Source organism: Lissotriton helveticus, chromosome 11 (genome assembly GCF_964261635.1).
Source record: "Lissotriton helveticus chromosome 11, aLisHel1.1, whole genome shotgun sequence".
In the NCBI taxonomy this organism is placed as follows: domain Eukaryota; kingdom Metazoa; phylum Chordata; class Amphibia; order Caudata; family Salamandridae; genus Lissotriton; species Lissotriton helveticus.
The window spans coordinates 707057588-707079513 of record NC_136072.1 but is presented as its reverse complement, the minus strand read 5'-3'; the positions used below and the strand labels follow the sequence as shown (position 1 = coordinate 707079513).

General features: G+C 46.5%; 1 protein-coding gene across 1 annotated transcript in view; it reads left to right on the top strand.

The window, feature by feature from the left end:
* Positions 1–21926, top strand: part of LOC144791796 (guanylate-binding protein 1-like) — a 1313208-nt gene that overhangs the window by 806343 nt on the left and 484939 nt on the right. The window contains exon 13 of the mRNA XM_078666563.1: positions 11641–11743. Within this exon, the coding sequence (XP_078522689.1) occupies positions 11641–11743 (103 nt within the window). The remainder of the gene's footprint in view (positions 1–11640; positions 11744–21926) is intronic.

The following is a 21926-nucleotide window of genomic DNA, read 5'->3' as shown; positions in this document are numbered from 1 at the left end:
TCGACCAGCTGCAACCAACTCTAGGTCTCAATAGTGGAACGGTGTCTTGATCCCACAATGGAAGATGTCCGATATTACCAGTTGCTTGGTCTTTACAGTGAAACGGGGTCTTGATTCTATGATTGAGGATGTCAGAAGTTAAAGTCCGTGTTGATTTCTGTGTACCCCCTCCGATCAGGTGCAACCAACTCTAGGTCCCAACAGTGGAACGGTGTCTTGATCCCACAATGGACGATGTCCGATATTATCTGCAGCTTGGTTTTGATAGAACTCCCTCCGTTGAGGTGCATCACACTATGTAATTCCGTAGCTAGCTGCTGTTATGTTATGTTATGTTATGGAATCTTGTATAGCGCATGGCTACCCCAGCAACGGGGCGTCCCAGCGCTTGAAGACATGCCTACAGCTAGTGCGACAGAGGATGTATTAGATGGATGCAAACAACCAAGTTTTTATAAGTTTGCGGAATAGCAGATGGTTTGAAGTGGCTCGAGCTTTTAAGGGGATGGAATTCCAAAGTTTAGGGGCCAGATACCTGAAGGAATGGCCACCAGCTCTGCTCCTCCGAATCTTAATGGTACGTGCTAAAGAAAGGTCCGCTGAGCAAAGTGCGCGTGTAGGGATATAAAAGGAGCATAGTCCTTGAAGAGTTTGGGGGCCAGCGCTATACAAGATTTTGTGGGTAAGACAGAGGGTTTTGAATTGGATGCATTGCTTTATAGGCAACCAATGTAGTCGCCGGAGAGAGGGGGAAGTGTGACAGGTTTTGGGTAGAGCAAACAAAACACGGGCAGCAGCATTTTGTGCTCTTTGCATCCTGTTTATTGTGGTCGTGTTGGAGCCTAGCATGAGGGAGTTGCAATAGTCCAGGTGAGAAAGGACTGTTGCCTGGACTATGAGCTGACGGGTGGGGGGCTCGAAGAACCCCAAAATGGGTCTGAGAGAGCGCAGGCGCCCGTAGCAGATGCCCGCCACTTTTTTGGCATGGGAATCCAAATTGAGCGAGTTGTCGAGCATCACTCCTAGATTTTTTACCAACTCCTTAGGTATAGGAGCTGGTCCCAACGCAGGAGGCCACCAATGCTCATCCCATGTCTGTGTGCAAAGAGCTCTTCACTATCGTCAAGGAGTTCTCCAACCCCAGCCCCGGCACCAACGACGTCACTCCGTCACAAGACCTCTGCGACTTCCTCGCCTCGTTCTTCCACCGCAAGATCGCCGACATCCACAACAGCTTCGGCGCCCCACCCACGCACACAACCGTCGAACCAACGCCCCCCACCGCCACCCTTCGCACCTGGACCACGGTGACCACCGAAGACACAGCCCGCACGATGAACACCATCCACTCCGGATCACCGACCGACCCCTGCCCACACCACGTCTTCAACAAGGCCGACTCCACCATCGCACCCCAACTCCGGAACATCATCAACGCCTCCTTCAACACCGCCACCTTCCCGGAGAGCTGGAAGCATGCCGAGATCAGCGCCCTCCTGAAGAAACCTACAGCGGACCCCACCGATCTCAAAAACTTCCGCCCCATCTCGCTCCTCCCTTTTCCTGCTAAAGTCATCGGGAAGATCGTCAACAGACAGCTGACCGCCTTCCTCGAGACGAACGGATCCCTCGACCCCTCGCAGTCCGGCTTCAGAGCCAACCACAGCACCGAGACCGCCCTCATCGCAGCCACCGACGACATCCGGACCCTGCTCGACAAGGGGGAAACAGTGGCCCTCATCCTCCTGGACCTCTCCGCTGCGTGCGACACGGTCTGCCACCGCACCCTAGTCCAGCGCCTCAGCAACATCGGTATCCAAGAGAAGGCACTGGAGTGGATCATCTCGTTCCTCGCCGGAAGAACACAAAGAGTCCGCCTCCCCCCGTTTCGCTCCGAGGCCACCGAAGTCATCTGCGGCGTCCCGCAAGGATCTTCACTCAGCCCCACCCTCTTCAACATCTACATGAAACCGCTCGCAGCCATCGCACGCCAGCACAACCTCAACATCATCTCTTACGCCGACGACACCCAGCTGATCCTCTCCCTCACCAGAGACCCTGACACCGCCAGAACCTGCCTACACGAAGGGATGAAAGACGTCGCCGAGTGGATGAAGGACAGCCGCCTGAAATTGAACTCGGACAAGACGGAAGTCCTCATCCTGGGATCTTCGCCCTCCGCCTGGGACGACTCCTGGTGGCCCCCAGCCCTGGGCAACGCACCCAAGCCAACCGACCACGCACGCAACCTGGGCTTCATCCTGGACCCCTCCCTCTCGATGACCAGACAAGTCAACGCCGTCTCCTCATCGTGCTTCAACACCCTGCGTATGCTTCGCAAGATCTTCCGCTGGATCCCAACCGAGACCAGGAAGACTGTCACCCAGGCACTCGTCACCAGCCGACTGGACTACGGAAACGCCCTCTACGCCGGAACCACAGCCAAGCTACAGAAAAGACTCCAGCGCATCCTGGATGTCCCCCGAAACAGCCACATCTCCAGCCACCGGAGGAACCTGCACTGGCTCCCCGTCGACAAGAGGATCACGTTCCGGCTCCTCACCCACGCACACAAGTCTCTCCACGACCTGGGCCCCAAGTACCTCAACGACCGCCTGACCTTCTACACGCCCACCCGCCAGCTACGGTCCACCAGCCTCGCCCTCGCAGCCGTACCACGCATCCGAAGAGCCACCGCCAGAGGAAGATCCTTCTCTTACCTGGCTGCCAAGACTTGGAACTCCCTCCCCATCCACCTTCGGCTGACCCAGGACCATCTCGCCTTCAGGAAACAACTCAAGACCTGGCTGTTCGAGCAGTAGCTTACCCCTCCCCCCAAGCGCCTTGAGACTCTCCCGGGTGAGTAGTGCGCTATACAAATGGCATGATTGATTGATTGATTGATTGATTGTGCCATTGCCAATCAAGTACCTCTGTTTTGGAGGAGTTTAGTTGAAGACAGTTGTTAGATAGCCATTTAGATATGGCCAAAATGTCTTCTTGGAACTTCATTTGGTCTATCACATTGTAATTGGAGAAATTAAAGATAAGTTGTGTATCGTCCGCATATGATATTAGTTGTATCTTACGTTCCCGGGCCCGGGCTGTACAGGATTATTGGGGTTTGTTGACTGTAGTCGCTGGACTACACCGCGGTACAGCAGGTCCAAACAGTGAAACGGGGTCTTGATTCTATGATTGAGGATGTCAGAAGTTAAAGTCTGTCATGATTTCTGTGTACCCCCACTGATCAGGTGCAACCAACTCTAGGTCCCAACAGTGGAACGCTGTCTTGGTCCCACAATGGAAGATGTTAGAACTGCAACTGAGAGTGGAGATGAAGGTACTTCCTTCAACCAGGTGCAACCAACTCTAGGTCCTAACAGTGGTACTGTGTCTTGATCCCACAATGGACGATGTTAGAACTGCATCTGAGAGTGGAGATGAATGTACTCCCTTCGACCAGGTGCAACCAACTCTAGGTCCCAAAAGTGGAACGGTGTCTTGATCCCACAATGGAAGATGTCCGATATTACCTTCTGCTTGGTTTTCACAGAACTCCCTCTGTTGAGGTGCATCAGACTCTACGCTTCCGTAGCTAACTGCTGCACATGAATATTGTGCTTGGTAGACACCAGTCGGTAGAGTACACCGCGGAACAGCAGGTCCAAAACGTGAAACGGGGTCTTGATTCTATGATTGAGGATGTCATATGTTAAAGTCTGTGTTGAGTTCTGTGTACCCCCTCCGATCAGGTGCAACCAAGTCCGTGCTTTCGAATACAACGGTACATGGCTGTGAGGCGTTAATGACCACTGCCTCTTGCCTACACTGCGGTTAGCAGGGTTCACAATTTAGATCGAGTGGTGATTATTTAATTACAGAATCCAGTAGTCAAGCAACTACAACATCTATTGAAATATACACAATATTGTTTTAGTATACTTGCTTAAGGAACTTTTTTTTAGATGAGTTATAGGTTTAGTAAAGTGACCAAATTTATCTTGCAAGTCAAAAGTAACAGTGTCTAGTGTAGACTGTGGACAGATGAAATCGCAATACCAATTGTTTTGATTTATTTATTGAAGAGTTTTCTGTAATTTATGTTGTTTGTGAGGCAGTGAGAAAAAGTATTCATGGTTGTGTGTGTGTGTACTGCCTTCAATTAACACTGCAGATAGCAGTGTTCAAATTCAGATAGAGTCACTATTGTAGATGATGCAGTTCTGTAGGAAAAGACATTGCTCTAGTGCGCTCTGTCTGCACCACTCAAACGCATCATTGCAGGCTCCGCACATGGTCTTTGTGGCTTTGCGAATTGAAAACTGTGGAGCTCAAGTCAATGCCACGTGGCTGTGGACCCTTGCTGAACACTGTCTCTGGCCAACACTGCAGACAGCAGTGTTAACTTTTGAGATTGAGTCGGTATTGTAGATGATGCCGTCTTGTAGAAAATGACTGCTCCAGTGCGCTCTGCCCGCACCACGCATACGCATCATTGCAGGCTCCGCACATGCTTTTTTTTTGCTTTGGGTATGACAAACTGGGCAGCTCAAGGCAATGCCACGTGGCTGTGGGTCCTTGCTGAATGCTCTCTCTGGCCTACACTGCAGACAGCAGTGTTCACATTTGAGATTGAGTCGGTATTGCAGATGACCCAGTCCTGTAGGAAAAGACATTGCTCCAGTGTGCTCTGTCTGCACCACTCATACGCATCATTGCAGGCTCCGCACATGCTTTTTTGTTGCTTCAAGTATTGCAAACTGTGGAGCTCAGTCAATGCCATGTGGCTATGGGCCTTTGCTGACCGCTCTGTCTGGCCTACACTGCAGACAGCAGTGTTCACAATTCAGATTGAGTCGCTATTGCAAATGATGCAGTGTTGCTGGCAACAGATATTGCTCCTAGGACGGCCCACCCGCAGCCCGCATCATCTCTGGCTGTGCACATGCTGAATGCCTTTGATGTGGCTATGTGAGTGCATTAGAACTAATGGAGCATATATGATATAATCTTTGTGTGTATTATTTCAGATCTATTGATTGTGTCTCAGTATACCACAAGTTGTGGTTCTTTTACAATAGAATTTTTTCTGTAATATTTCACTACCTTACTGCAGCACAAATTATTGATTCTTTTAATATTGAATCTCTGTGTGTGATCCACTGATTACTCTTGTAGTTGATGCTAGCAGCAACCTTTCCCTAAGAGCTGCTTTTCACTCACCCCAGACGCATCCAGCACAGACCTCACTGGATATGTGACCCTGATAATAAAAATGTGTCAAAATGTGTTGTGCGCACATGCCTGATACTGCCCCTGGGCCATACCATATTACATTGTATGCAACCATGTTACCTTTGGTAGTGGAGAAAACTTTGGTTATGTAACTTTTAGGTGTATGGCTATCACAGGTGGAAGGCTACTTTACAAAGTATGAATTTTGATGAAGATGATGGTTGCATGTTGTGTGTAGTGTAAGATATGTGTACGTAGCAAAAAGTTTAGAAAAAAGCTCTCTAAGCAGAAGAGGTGTGTCTCATCAAATGCAGTACAGAGATTGACTAAAATGGGTAGCGTTTTCCAACTGCTATAATCAGAAATTTTATGTCCTAATGAACTAATGAAATGCTTTTGTTATGGTCACATGGCAATCACGCATCCAGTGTGTAAGGAGACCGCACCGACGTGATTTTGAGAAAATATATTTACTATAATATAAGTTTATTACAGTTACAAATAAATAAATGTTTAAAATATGTTTGATTATCGCTCGTTCGAATAGTCACTTTAAAGTTATTTAAATATAGTTTTGAGACAAAATAAAATGAGGGAATGGCGTACGCGGCGTGACACCGTACGTCTATGACGTAACACAGGGTGTGGCAGCGTGCACTCGTCTCATACATAACGCGCAGCAGGCGTGACCCTGTACATACATGACATAACGCGTGGCTTGGTAGTGCGTACCCGTCGCATATCAAAGTAGCAGCTGGCGCGGCCTCATAGATATATGTTGTTACGCGTGACACAGTGCCACAAACCCGTTGGGTACAAAATGCGCATTATTTAAATGTGGTGGATAGGATTTGCGTGCTGATCGGACTTGGTAGATTACCGGTACAGGACTGTGGTTTTCAACAAAAAAATAAATAATATACATATTTTTGGGGGAAGATATACAACATTAAATAGTTTTTAAAGGTAAAAAAAGGATAATAGAGTTGCAAAATATTAAAAACAATTAGAAATATAGGTTTTATAAATATTAAAAGATTAAATTAACATTTAAAAAAACATCGAAATTCACTGGAAAAAAACCATAGCTTTCAGGGATGTTCTCGTTAGTTGGACATTTGACTCGTATAAACCCAGAGAAATTCGGCAGTTATAGTTAGTTGAGCTAACTATAACTCGCGCGCCCGCAATGAACTGCTGATGACGTCACATATTATATCACTCATGACATGGTCAGTGATATCACTGATGACATCACTGATGACATCTCAAATTACAACACTGATGGCATAATTCACATGATAATCTGATGTACATACTGATGCTCTAATATATATTTTGATCCACCCACTCTAAAATACAGACTACTATTTTTGAAACCATACACACAGCAATGCCAGATACTAAATACCACCAACTATTTCCTAGGTCTATACACATATCCAATGTCTTATACATACAGTTACTCATCAATACAGGACTATAATATGTACTGATACACCTATACATACAGTCACACTCTACCACTCATCCATAGAGTTACTCACACACCTAGTCAGTCATGCAAAGAATGAATTATATACTCATTTACTCATGTATACAGTTATATACACCAACTGAGTTATTTATACACACCCCACATCACTTATTTATGCAGATACAAAGACATACTTAGTGTCTTATACAATCACTGATGCAAATAGACAGTCATTTATACACCCACTCTTCAAATAGCTTACTCTCATGTATACTCATTTATATACTCCAACACTGACATATACTGACTTAAAACATATGTAGTTACTTACACATATTCCACTGAGACATTCATTCATTCACCAACACACCCATACAAACACTAACTCACATATACAGCCCTTTACAGATGCACTTTTGAATCCATACAACTAGTGAATCACCCACTCAGACATCTATGCACAGAGTCACACACACCCCCACCCGGCCACACAGACACTCAGGCACCCATACCCATACCCTTAGACAACAAAATCAATAACCTATATAGACACTCATGTAGCTACTCACCAACCCATGCAGTCGCTTACACACCAACTGAGAGACTAATACAGACTTTCACAGTTTAGTCACTAACCCATGTATTCAGTATGATGTCATCAGTGATGTCATTTGAGATGTCATCAGTGATGTCACTGACCATGTCATGAGTGATGTAATATGTGATGTCATCAGCAGGGCATTGCGGGCGCGCGAATTTCTCTGGTTTTATATGAGTCAAATGTCCAACTAACTATAACGTCGCTGAAACCTATGGTTTTTTCAGTGAATATATATATATATATATATATATATATATATATAGATAAAGATATATACATATGTGTGCACACCCTCATATATGTATATATTTATATAAATTTGCATATATATATATATATGTGTGTGTGCATTTGTGTGTGAGAGAGAGAGAAAGAGAAATCTATACTGGGTGCTTCCTTGTGTCTGGACAGTTATGCCTCTCTGGAGAGCTCTAATAAGAGCTAAACATGTGTCAAGGGTTGCTTTTATTCAATTCAAAGCTATGATACAGGGCCTGGAGTGGTAAAACGCTTCTGCTATTTTTTAGCTCTGCATAAATGGCACTTTCTTTTTCGCATAATTTAGACGGCACTCTAATCCTGAAACGATAAATATATATATATGGGGAGAGGTGTGGCGCCGCGGCCAGGGCGACTGACGCTGGAATCTGGGGATCAGGGTTCGATCCCCGGCTCCGGCGGCAGGGGTCTGCCCAGCACCATGTGACTCTGGGCAATAGCTCGCTTAATCTTCCCGACGGCCCCCAGCGCCTAGAGACCCTTACGGGTGATTGCGCGCTTTACAAATGTGGATTATTATTATTATTATATATATATATGCATACGTGCACACACACACACAGACACACACACACATATATATAAATATATATGTGTGTGAGTTTTTATTTTGTAATTTAGAACCCCCTTTCTTTATTCCTTACCTCCCTTTACCTCTACCCACTTCCTAAACCCTGAAATCACCCTTACCTCTCTTTTCAGCTACCCACCTATAAACCAAAAATTATTCTTATCTCAACCCACCTCTAACCCCTAAAATCATCCTTACCTCCCTTTATCTCTACGTGCGCATAAAAAATTATCTCATTTACAAAATTACTTTCCTGTTTGATAAAGTACTGTGTGACAAATGTAGAAATTCTTACCTGCATTTCAAATGGATGCATGGTAAAGCATGGTTCCTTGTTTTATATTTTGTTAAATGTGTGTTATATTATTTTCGTTAATTCATTTTAGTCCATATCATATCTTTTCAGAATATGTAATATTCATTTCAATATGTAATATTAATTTTAAAGCAAATCAACATATGTACGATGCAAGCCATATTCATTTAAACAGGGGCCATATTAATTTAAACATGGCTTGTGTTCATTTTGTTTTGTGCTTTATTCATTTCAAAGCATGCTACATTTTTCTCACATAGTTTCATATTCATTTGAATAAGTGCCATATTCATTTTGATAAATATTATATTAATTTTGATGTGGCTATATTAATTTTAACAGGTGTCATATTCATTTCAAAGTGGTCCATATTTATCTTAACATGCACCATATTCCTTTCAATGAATGTCATATTCATTTCAATAGGTGTCATAATCACCTTAACACCTGTCATAATAATTTTAACATGCATCATATCTATTTCAGCATAGGTCATATTCATTTCAATACATGCAGTTCTCATTTTGATGTATATTATATTGATTTAAAAGCATAACAAATTCATTTTGACAAGTTTCATTTTAATTTCAGTATTGGTCATATTCATTTTAAGGCATGTAGAATAAATTTCAATGGGGCTCATAGTCATTTCAATGCATGTCATATTCATCTTAGTATATGCCATATTCCTTTCAATGGATGTCTGATTCATATTAACACATCTTATATTAATTTTAACATGAATCATATCCATTTCAACATGTATCATAATCATCTCAATGTGTATCATATTACTTTCAAAGAAAGTTGTATTCATTGTGATAAATGTCATGTTCGTTTTAGCGTTACTTGTATTAATTTTAAAATATGTCAAATTAATTTCAAAGAAGCTCATATTCATTTAAACTCTTTTCAATCAATGTTATATTTTTTTAATGATTGTCATATTCATATTAACACTTGCCATATACATTTTAAGATGCAACTTATCAATTTTAACATATATCATATTTATTACAAGGCATGCCATATTCATTTTGACAAATGTCAGGAGAATTTCAGCTATGTTCATACTCCTTTGAAGGCATATAAAATTAATTAATTTCAACATAAGCCATATTCATTTAAAATCATCTCCTACTCATTTCTGTATATCTCATATTTATTGCAATCTATGTAATATTAATTTCAGCACAATTTCTATTAATTGCACCATGTGTAAGCTTTATTTCATTGTATTATATAATATTTTCAATTACATTATATTCTTTTCAGAATATAATATATTTATTTCAGTAACTTATATTAATTTCAATCTGTCATATTAATTTCAATGTACATCATATTCCTCTCAGTCATTTCAAGGAATTCCCCATTCTTTTTGATGCATATTGTATTTGTTTCACTGATTGCTATATTTTTTATAGTGAGGGCCATATTCATTTCACTATCTTTGATATATATTTCAGTATATCTCTTATTTAATTCGGAGTGTGTGTTAATCATATTAATCACTAAGTAGTATATTCACTCTGCCAGGTTTCATATTTGTTTTGGATCAAGTCAGATTCACTTATATTTATTTTGACACACATTACATTAATTTTTGTGTGTGTCAAATTCATTTAGCAGCACTCCATGCATTTCAAAAGGTGTCCTATATGGGGATCTGTAATTTTGACGTGAACGGCTTCCCATATAGTTTGACCCCCGGCAAATGAACAGTCATTTGGGGAAGTGTTCATTGTTCAGCGGGTTAAGGGTACGGCGTCCTAGAAACACCCCCTCTCTGAGGTTTCAGTCTTCAGCATGGTCCCAGTTCTTCGACCGCAAATTACACTGCTATGCTTCACTGTGCTCATAACACTAACATGGGGTCAAGGTATGTATGAACTTCCTGTGTCCTGCCGTGCTGATCAGGGCTTATGAAACATTGACCATGCCTCCAATGTGATCATGTCTCCAAGAGCTCTCCACAAATTGTAACAGACTAAACGCTTTTGGAAGAAAGTTTTATGATATTTAGATTTTACAGAACTCTCTCTGAGAATTGTTAACTTCACCATAAATTAAACGTAAACTCTGCTACATCGCGTTTCTCTGAAGTGTTATACCACTTTATCTATTTACAACACCAATAGCTGTAACTTTCTCAAATGCAAGACCTATTCCATTAAAAATGCTTATTTAAGTTAATTAATTTGCGCAGTCAGACACTGCATTGAACTTTGGGCAGTGCTTAATTTGTCAAACTAAAAGAATAAGTGTTTATCCCCACAGTTTTTCTTAGTAGCCCACTGCCGAGACTGCCGAATCTTGAGGTGTCTGAATACCAAGGCTTCCTAGTCTTGAATCACCATAATACCTCTTTATTTCACCCCTCTACACTTTCTATCCCCTTATCTCTCTTTTGCAAGTTCATTTTCATCATGATTTTTCTCTTTTTCACTGTCTTCCTACCGTTCTCCTTTTTACTTTCCCTACTGCTATCTCTATTGGTCTCTGCCATGTCTGATGACAAAACATTTGTTTAGGTCCTCAAAAGGGACAGTGAGCACCTGCAAGCAGTGGCACAAATAAATAACTGGCTTATGGGTTCTCCCCTAGCAATGAATAGCGTTACAAACTCCAAAAGGGGGTTCCTGATACATCCAGCTTTGTGGAATTTTCTTTTAGATTCTACATGCCTTTTAGTCATTCCTTACTGTATGCATCCTCTAAAACCAAAGCCTATTTCATCGGCTTTGAACTACAGACTACAAAAAGAACAAATAAGGGCTAGTAAGCAAGTTAATTTTATGATCACTATAATAAGTATTAGGCTATTTTCTATTAATAACACATACACACCAATCCCTTAAATCGTCAGTCTACTCTTATCATCTTATCATGTCTTTGAAAGGATGGTCAACTGTGCATTTATATCTCTCTGCGCTTCAGTTGTGCATGGTGTACATCTAATACAACTTTGCTTACGACTTTAAAAAGCTGCTTATGGTCCTACCTAGAGGTGGCATGGTACACTCACATTTGCAATAGAGAGAGCCTAGGACAATCATGGCAATGTAGATAAGTTTATCCTTCTCTACTGATACAAACATGTGCCCTCTTTAAACTGCTGGTGTCCAGTGCGGCAAACATTGTGTATTCTTTCCTAGGCAGAAGATGTTCTCCAGGAGTATATTCAGAAGCAAGAATCTGTAGCAATGTCGATTCTGAAGGTGAATCAGACCCTTTTGCAGAAGGAGAAGGAAATTGCTGGTAGGTCGTGATGTTATTGATCATATCAATTGTAGTGAACACTGCAAAACAGTGGGCTTCAGATTCTATTGAAGTATTAGTTCATCCCATGCAGTACAAACTGCTGAAATCAATTGTGAGCTTCAGGAATTCTGCCTAATGCCTGCACACCTTGTTCCTATTCGATTATTTTTTAGGCCTTTTCTTAGAAGATTCCTCGCCAAAGCAAAGGAACTATCAAATGATTTTAAGCAAAGTAGTTGTTGCACAATCGCTGTACTGTAGGTTAAAAGGCACACAAATATGCATCACCATGTAATGTGCTAAACACACCATCTTCTTACCAATGACTCGCTATATGGCAAAACACATACTCCAGTAACAATACTGGCAGCTGATTGCAGAAATTTCTTCCACTGTACATCCATGCAGTAGTGAGGCAGTGTAAAGGACACCCACACAACATAAACGACATCTGGTGTACAGTATTTGCCAGCATCCACTACATGCATCAGAGCTAATAACAAATAGAATTATAGATTAGTAACAGTAAAGTATTAGGGCATTTTCACTGAGGGGTTCTGAGTGACATCATATAGACAACTAGAGCAAAGCATGAGTTATCTATGATGTTACTCAGAACCCGTGGTGAAAAACATCTCAGTAATTCACTTTTTACCCATCTATAATTTTATGTTTTGTGTGCTCCCAAAATCATTTGCCCCTGCTTTTAACTACTACGCAGTGGGTAAACAGGTTTGTTATCAACTGTTGCTATGTCATAGCAGTGGTTAAAAGATTTGGAAACTGAAATGCCACACATAACAGTATAAATAATAAACTCTCCATTTTGAGACCATTTTGGTTCATATCCATCAACACAACCCCCAACAAAAGAAGCAGCTGAGCAACTTTGATTAACTAGCACACGTTCCCCTTCAGTCTCCAGGTACCTTAAAAGAAAATAGGCAGTACACCCCTTCTCAAGGCATTCCTGCAGAGGACTGCTGGTCAAAGATATCTTCTGCACTCAGTCTGCTAATTCTGTCCATCCCATTATGCCTGACAGCACCTACATTGATGCTTTTTAAAACAAATCAAAAAAATCTTTTTATTAACAAAACAACAAAAGAAAACACACCAGGTGACATTAGCAATTCTGCCAAGTAACATTAATACATTTCCATACATTCAAAATATTAAACACAGTATGTAGGTGAAGGATCAAGGGGACACCTGCACCTCCACTTCCTCGGAACACATCGGGGGCACACAAATATCTCAGCGGTATTGATTCCAGGCCTCCCAGACCTTCCCCCACTTCGCCGGACACCCCCTGGCGACATATACCGACCTCTCCCTGAACATGCACCAATCCAGATCCTCCTTCCACTTCTCGACCTGAGGCGGCCGGCTGACTCCCCACAACTGGGCGCTATTCTGCTTGGCTATCATGCACGCCAACGTAACCCATTGCTTCCTATATGCAGACAGATCCATGGGTTCCCAATCGTTCAGAATACAACTGCGTGCCTCTGGCCGTATCTCCACACCCAGGACTTCTCGTAGCTTTTTGTGAATCTTCTCCCAGTATGCTTGCACCCCAGAACAATGCCACAGTATGTGCTTGAACGTTCCAAGTTCCCCGCACCCCCTCCTACACTCCCCGCCCTCCGAGCAACCCATATGGACCAGCCGAGGCCCTGTGACATACGACCTATGGAGAATCTTTAGCTGTACTAGTCGAAGCCTCATCATCTGTATGCCTACCGTACGTGGAGAGGATACCACCTCCCGCCAGTCCTCGTCGTCCAACTCTATCCCATCCTCACCCCAGTGTGTTCTTAAGAGGTCCAGTAGATCCTCCATATGATTAATAAGCTTCTTGTACATTAGTGAGATCGTTTTCTCAGGGAGGTGGCCGTCTAGCACTCAGTCCTTGAGGGGGAGGCGTCGGGAAGTGACGTGTCCTTGGGGATTTTTGCTAGTAAGGCATGTCTGATCTGGAGGTAATGATAATGTTCACGATCGTGGAGATGGTATTGCTGCTGAAGTGAACTGAATGCGAGGACTGTGCCTTTCCCCCAAACATCTGTAATCTACGTAATCCCAATGAGATCCCACTTGTCACACCCCTTAGATTTTCATAGGCTCCCCAATCTCTCTGAGTTCCACAGCGGGGTGGCCAGTGTGAGTCTCCCTTCCCACTTAAGGTGCCTGTTTACAGCATGCCACACCTGAACGGCATGTGCCGTTGGCCCCCAGAGGGGAAACCGACGAGGTCCAGCATAGAGCGCTATGGTGAAGTCACTGCCTGGAACCTGCCAGTGGTCCATAGCATACCCTGGGTCCCCGGGGGGGCCAGCTATTGCGTGATTCACCCCAGCCAACTGGGAGGCCCAGTAGTATTTCCTTAGATCCGGCAGGCCTATTCCCCCATCGTACCAGGGGAGAGTGAGTTTAGAGAACGCCACACAGGGCCTGCCGTCCCAAAGAAGCTGCCTCTGGAGGGCCTCTATTTCCCTAAAATAGGATGCGGGTACCAAGTTCATCGAGTTCTGGAGCGCGTACAAGAATCGAGGAAGGGCCATCATCTTAAAAAGCACTGCCCTACCCAGAAGAGAGAGCAGGAGCGCCCTCCAGAGTGCCACATCACCTTTGAATCTACTCAAGGGGGCCCCAAGATTGTTATCATATCGTAGTTTCGGGTTGAGCGTGACATAAATGCCGAGGTATAGAAACCCAATCCGTTCGACCTGTATCGGGCAATTGTGTGGAAGGACCGGTGGGTCGCCCCTAAGAACGATGAGCACTGACTTAGACCAGTTTATAGCAAAGCCAGAGTACCTCCCAAAAATGGCAAGCACGTCCAAAAAACATATAAGAGATCCCCTAGGGTTGGTGAGATAAAGCAGGATATCATCCGCGTATAACGAAATGTTGTCTTCCCATTCCAATGTCCACCATAAGCCACGGATCTCATGGTCCCACCGAACCCACGCCTTAAGGGGCTCCAAGGCCAAGGCAAACAAGAGTGGGGACAGCCTTGCCTCGTACCCCTGCCGAGGAGAAAGTCAGCAGACTTCCGATTATTCACGACCACCCTCGCCAGAGGCTGGGCACAGAGGACGCGCACACAACCCGAAAACCCCGGACCAAAACCAAGCTTCCCCAACACTGCAAATACATATGGCCACTCTACCCTGTCGAACGCCATGGTGGCATCCAAAGATACCAAGACTGCCGGTTCCTCGATCGTCGGGGTCCTACCTAGCACCCTGTGCAACCGCCGCAAATTAAGGGCTGTATTATGGCGTGGCATGAAGCCGGACTGATCCGGATGTATCAAGGTAGTGATTACCTTTGCCAATCTTGTCGCCAGCAACTTCGCCAATATTTTGGGATCAGCGTTCAGCAATGAAATAGGTCTGTATGACGACCATAGTGTCTTAGGATTCCCCGCTTTATGGATGACCACTGCATTCGCCACCCGTTGATCATATGGGAGTTGTGTCCCCTCTCTGCATTCTGTGAACATAGAGCGGAGAAACGGAGCAAGCTTATTGGCACTCAATTTGTACAGTTCTAGAGGAATCCCGTTCGGGCCCGTAGCCTTCCCGGAGTGCACTCCTCTGATTGCCTGTGCCACTTCGTCGGGTGTGAGTGGGGATTCCAAGTATTTCCGGTTATCATCTGACAACACGGGCATTTGGATGTCTTTTATCATTTCGCTATTCTCTGCCTCCGTGTATTCCCCAGCCAAAGTATACACCCCGTTATAGTATTCCTTGAACCTATCTGCAACAGCCTGCGGATCAGTAAGCGTGGCTGAATCCTCCCCTGTATCTCTGGCACCAATCGTGATGCCCACTCACCCTTTTCCAGCCACGCAATCAGTTTACCGGCCTTATCCCCGTGTTTGTAAACTCTGCTTTGGGTCTCATAGTTCTGCGCTCTAGCCTTGTCCCAAGCGAGTCCTTTATACTCATCCTGCAGCAGTTTAAGCCTATGTAACCCCTCTGCGGTCACTGCCCTAGACACCTCCGCCTCCAATCTGGACTCTTCCCCCTCAACCCTCTCCATCTCTGCCCGACGCTCTTTTTTCTTCCCCGCAACCAAGGATAAGACCTCACCCGGACGACGGTCTTGTATGCCTCCCCCAGAGTCTGTGCCGAGTCCACCGTGCCTGCGTTTTCCTGGAAAAACCTTTCTGATGTTTGAACACCTTCTTTCTTGGTGTTGGGGTCTCTCAGGTGCCAAGCGCTAATAGAGGTTACCCTGCTCACATCATACTGATCAAACCCAGCTGAAGCCAGACCGGAGAGTGGTCTGAGATGCCCTTCCCCAGGTGGCGAGCCTCCCGGACAGCATGCGCCTGGGCAGCTGGCACCAAAACGTAGTCTATCCTAGACAGGCTACTGTGCGCGGCGGACACATGGGTGTAGTGTACTTCACTTGGATTACGAACCCTCCTACTGTCCACCAGCCCTATCGTGTCTAAAAAGTCGGGGAGCCACCTCTGTGCTGGTCTCAGATCTCGGGACGGGTGCCGGTCCACCTCCCTGTCTACCACTGTGTTGAAGTCCCCCCCTATCACAAGAAGGCCTAATGGGAGAGTCAGGAAGATAGAACCCAGATCTCGAAACGTGTCGGACTGGAGGCCAGGCGGGATATAAATGGAGACGAAGGTGTCCGTTCTCCCCTCCCACTGCCCCGATATGCAGTTGTATCGACCTCGCTGGTCAGACCATGTGGCCTGAATCATTCATGGAAAGGGTTTTTTGACCAAGACACCAACTCCTCTCGACCCGGTGGTGAATCCAGCATGCGCTACCAGTTTATAACCCCCTCTATGTAGGGCCATGCAACGATTCCCAATGAGATGTGTCTCCTGTAAGAGCACCATGTCTGGGGAGTGCCTTCGAACCAACTGGCTCACCATTATCCTCTCAATTCGGTCCCCTAGGCCATTAACATTCCAACTAAGCACAGTTATCCCCGATCTTCGCCTAACATTTTACATTTAACCGGTATGGAAGCGGTACATTTAAAGCATTGTCTCCTGATGTGAGAAAAGAAGGAGAAAAAAATAAAAATAATCATAATAAAAAAATATATCTCACAGTGCAAACGATTAGGCAGTCAAATTGTGCAAACAATTCTGTAAACAATAGAACCCCAAGACTAAGAAAAACCCAAATCACAAACCATTCTCCAAACAAAAAACCCCCTAACACTCTCAACCCTCATCCCCCCTCCCTGCACCCCTGCTCACGGCTTCTCCCTATCCCCAACTTGCAGTGTGCCTGTCGCCCCATGCTCTAACCTACTGACTAACTAAAAGTAGAAAAGAGGAGGAAAGCAGGACCCCATGCCTCCTGCCCATCCCTCCTCAGAATTATCCCACCCTACGCCTGCAGCATCTCACTCTATGAAGGATCAAATCTGTAGAGGTGCACGTGGGTTAAGCCCACTACCTGACAGTCTCAGTAGTCACAGTCCAACTGCGATTTCCATCATTCTTGTTCCGGCAGGCCACCGCCACCATCCCGGCCCTGCTCCTCCGGCCCAGTCGGGGGATGGCTTTCCAACCAGTGAGAGGCCACTTCTGGATTGTTGAAAAACCAGGCTCTCCCCTCGACTTCCACCCTCAACTGGGACGGAAACATCATCGCATATTTCAAACCTCTGTCTCTGAGTTTCTTTTTCACTCCAAGGAAACTCTGGCGCTGCTTCTGTACAACTTGCTTGAAGTCAGGAAAAAAGGTAAGAGTCACGTTTTCATATTTCAGGGGGCCCCCGACCTGGAAGCCTGCAGGATAGTGTCTCTGTCCCGAAAGTTCAACACCCTCGCAATCAGCAGGCGAGGGGGGGCACCACGCCTGGTTCTCCCCCCCCCCGGCACCCTGTGTGCCCGTTCAATCGTGAAAAAATTACCCAGTCCCTTGGGCTTCAGGTGATTACGGATGATGTCTTCGACGAACAGGTCAGGGGCCGGGCCTTCAGCCTTCTCGGGAACACCTATAATGCGAACATTATTACGCCGGGCTCTCCCCTCATATTCATCCAGTTTCCGATACGTTAGGTCACTAGAAGCTCTGAGGTTCCGCACCTCCTGCTGAAGCAATGCCACATAATCCGTCAAGCTGGCAGTTTTGATTTCCAGAGACTTAGCTTTTTCACTTGCTTTGGTGAGGTCAGCCCGGATGAGATTGACCGCGATAGTCACTGTGTCAAGTTTACTGTCTAGCGACTCCATCTTTTGCCCGAGGGACGACCGGACACCATCGATAGCTGCCATCACGTCAAGCAGTGTGGGCTCCGTCGGAGGACCAGCAGGGTCCCCTCCCACCACTTGACTCCTCTTCGGCTCTGGCGGAGACCCCCTAGGGATTGTGTAACGGTCCAGTTTGTTGGTCTGAATTTGCCGAGACCCCTTGGAGGATCTGGACTGCTGCTTATCGGCATCATGTTTAGTCACCATCTGAAAGCCTTCGCGAGGGCCTTCGGGCCACCCTGCTCCACCAAGCACAACAGCGCCACACAAACCTCCACTGGAGAGCAGCAATGAGCACTTTAACCACGTACTTACTAAGCCGGTTCCCCAGCGCGAGTCATCAATCACGCACAACACTGAAGTGACAGTCCTATGAGAACGGCAGTACCATTGAGGAACAGCCTGCCGGCCACAGATCCAGGAACTACAATCCGATCCCCTTCAGACTGTCGCCCCGGAGGGAAGGATCAGAATGTCAGCACGGCAGCCTGTGTCCCCCTCGTCCGGGACCCACAGGTCAACCTCAAGCCCAGCGCGAGCGTTGGGCCATCTGCCGATCCGGCATCACAGCTGGGATCTCGGGCTGTCACAGCTCACAGTGTATTTGTGCCTCCTCAGCCCATCCCCCACAGGAGGCAGCAGCGTCACCATCCGAGAGCCAGAAGAATGGAGCAGCAGGGGCCCCACCCGCCGAAGCGGCCTTTGGGGGATGCCCCCAAGTCAACGCCACCCCGGGTGGAGAGAACAGCCACCTCCGGCTCAGCCACTACACGGGAGTCCAGACTGGTCAGTGACCTGGAATCAGCACAGGCCCCAGGAGGGGAGTCGCAGCCCCCAACAGGTAGCAGGCAGTCAAGGCAGGTCTCAAAGTTGCTGTCACCCCAGCATCACACACCACTTCTCACCGCATCATTCCCACATCTATGAGGGCCCTCCAGCAAGTCTGAGGGGGAGGGGGGACAGGATGCACTCCAGCGGGTGCCCCCCCCCCCCCCGCCGGGGCAACGCGAGCAGGTCTCGTCAGCAGCCCAACATCTCCAGGGGCACCCCTCACCTCCGTAACTCCAGCCACCCCCTTGGCTCCGATCATGCCCCCGCCTCTCTCCCAGCTCCGTCTCTGAGTTTCCGCGCTATCTCCTCCTGGCGGGGGCCCGCAACAGTTAACCCACCCTCCGCTCCGTCTCTTCCTCCGGTGCGAGTGGCAGATTAGCAGTACTAGGGACCGACTGGGAAGTTCCAGTGGGGACCCAGTGTTTATAACTTTGCAGCCAGCCCTCAATCAAATGGAGCCCCCAGCTCCAAACAGTGGACAGGCCCAACGAGTCAGGAGGTAGATCCCTGGCCCCCGATATCACTGCGGGGTCGGAGTCACTCGATCATGCGCCGCACACTTTCCGCCATCAGGCAGCGGGGTCAGCCGATCAGGATAAGTGCCAGGATAGTAAAGCGAGGGACAGGTCCGTCGGAGCTGGGGACTCACGCGGCCATCCTGGACCCAGGCGTAGCTCCTCCCTACTTTGATGCCTTTTGATTCCATGAGCCGCTATGTATAAATGTAAAGTCCTACATTCGCGCAAGAAAACACTGTCCACACCTCTTTGAGAGCAAGAAAGGCCACTTTATTTAAGACAGGTGTGTACATCAAACATCTTTCCAACACATTATTTAATAATTAATAAAATCCAAATCTTCCAGCTTGACTAAGCATCCCTACCTAGGAGTAACCCCCCCCCCCCACCAAGTTAACCTAACCCAAACCAGAAACAACTAACTCTTGAAGAATACCCCCTCATTTCCTTTAACTGCCCTTTGAGGATGGACCAACCCGCTCCAGGCTGCCCACCCCCCACTAGAAACCGCCTACAAAAGAACAAGACACCTGCCCTAAAGTGGCAAGGCCAGAAGGCCATAGCAGTACCGAAAAAGACTGCAAAATGGGGAAAAAACCTAGAGAAAAAAGGGGAAGGGTGGGTGGGGCAAAAGAACCTTCCTCCCCAACCTCCCACTAGCGCGTTCCTTTCCCGCCTGCCCTGGACCTCTTATATAACTTTCCTCCTAATCAAGGAGAACACCACCTGTCCTGCGCCCAGTCTTCCTTGCGCGAACAAACCCAGGGAGAGACCGGCTCGCGCACGGCTCTCCCTGGGTCCCTCCTCGCGCAAGAAAACACTGTCCACACCTCTTTGAGAGCAAGAAAGGCCACTTTATTTAAGACAGGTGTGTACATCAAACATCTTTCCAACACATTATTTAATAATTAATAAAATCCAAATCTTCCAGCTTGACTAAGCATCCCTACCTAGGAGTAACCCCCCCCCCCACCAAGTTAACCTAACCCAAACCAGAAACAACTAACTCTTGAAGAATACCCCCTCATTTCCTTTAACTGCCCTTTGAGGATGGACCAACCCGCTCCAGGCTGCCCACCCCCCACTAGAAACCGCCACCCAGGAAAACCTTTAGAGTTTTCCTGCCCCACCCAAAGGAAAGGACAAAAAAGGGGGTGGGGGGGGAACACCACAATTGCACATCCAGTGCTGTAGCTATTAAATCACGCAATTCCAAAAGATAAAAGAAAGACCCAATTGCGACAGGTGGACCCCAACCCCGCAAAAGAAATGTTTCTCAGAAATTTGCAAATGAGGGTGAGCCAACTAATAAATGCATAAGTCTGTACAAAACAGTTTCATCGAACAATTCAATATTTTGCCCGCGCCGTTTCCATGGCTGAAGAAGTCCTTGCCCCAGTCCATTGGAAGCATGGCCCAAACGCCGTCCAGATCACCATGGTGCACACCCAGGTTTTTTTTTTTTTTCTTTTTTTAAAGACCTAGGAGAAAAACAAATGTTAGGAAAACAAAGACGAGTCATTGTCTTACATACTTTGCACCACATCTCGACCTGCATCTCCCAATTCAGCAAATCTGGGACCAGTCCCACCGCAACCTGTCATCCTCCGTCGCCGCCCCAATCCGAAAGGAATGAGCACCAAATTGAAAAGGATCCCGCCCCAGACCTAACAGCACCTTTCTCAGAACAGTCAACAACTGCGAAACAACAATCCGACTGCCATCAGCGGGACAGAGAATTACCCCCAGTGGAAAAAATGGGGGGACGCCCAGAAAGCCTCCCATTCCCCCACAGGACAACAAGAAATGACAACCGCTCCGCCCCAAGAAAAAACCCACGTACCCTTCCCAACTGAACTGTTTTAGACATTCGCAACCAGAGGCGAACCCTGCCTTGTGCCAGCACCACTCCACCTGTTAATCATACCCGCCCTGTTGAACAAACCCAACAACTCAGAAGCACGGGATGCCCCCAAAAATAACCACACAAAACCCAAACAAAACTTCCGGCACTCAAAAGCGTCAGAACAGCAGACAGCCAACTGGGCTAACAGCAGTTGAAGCAAATCAAAATTCACCGGCTGCCGCAGCCTCCGGGCACCGGCCTGCAAACTACCCAAACCTTTCAAAACCTGCATGACCAGCACCCCCCCCAGCAGGATCCCTCCCCCACCGAAGCTGCCCATAAAAAAGGGTGTCCCTGCCAGCTTACTCAAAATTGCCGTGAGGGAGAGGCCTCCGTCCACCAATGCAAAACAAAATGCAACAAAAACGCTCCTCAGACAAAAAACCCACCGATGCCAGACCGAAAAATTGTTCTCACCGAACTGCAATGATTCCCCCCAATCCTGGAAATAGCTCCGACGGGTGGTGTCAGCCCTGAATGCTCAACCAACTGTAAAACTCTCAATCCCCCAAGGCCCATACGTACTGCGGGATCGTTAACGGGTCTAGATCTGCCCCAGGAGCCAAACGTCGGAACTCCAACCACTTAGAGCGAGATAAAGCATCAGAAATGCAATGAGTGACCCCTTGAACATATCGAGTAGTGAATACAATATCCAGCTGCGAATACCAC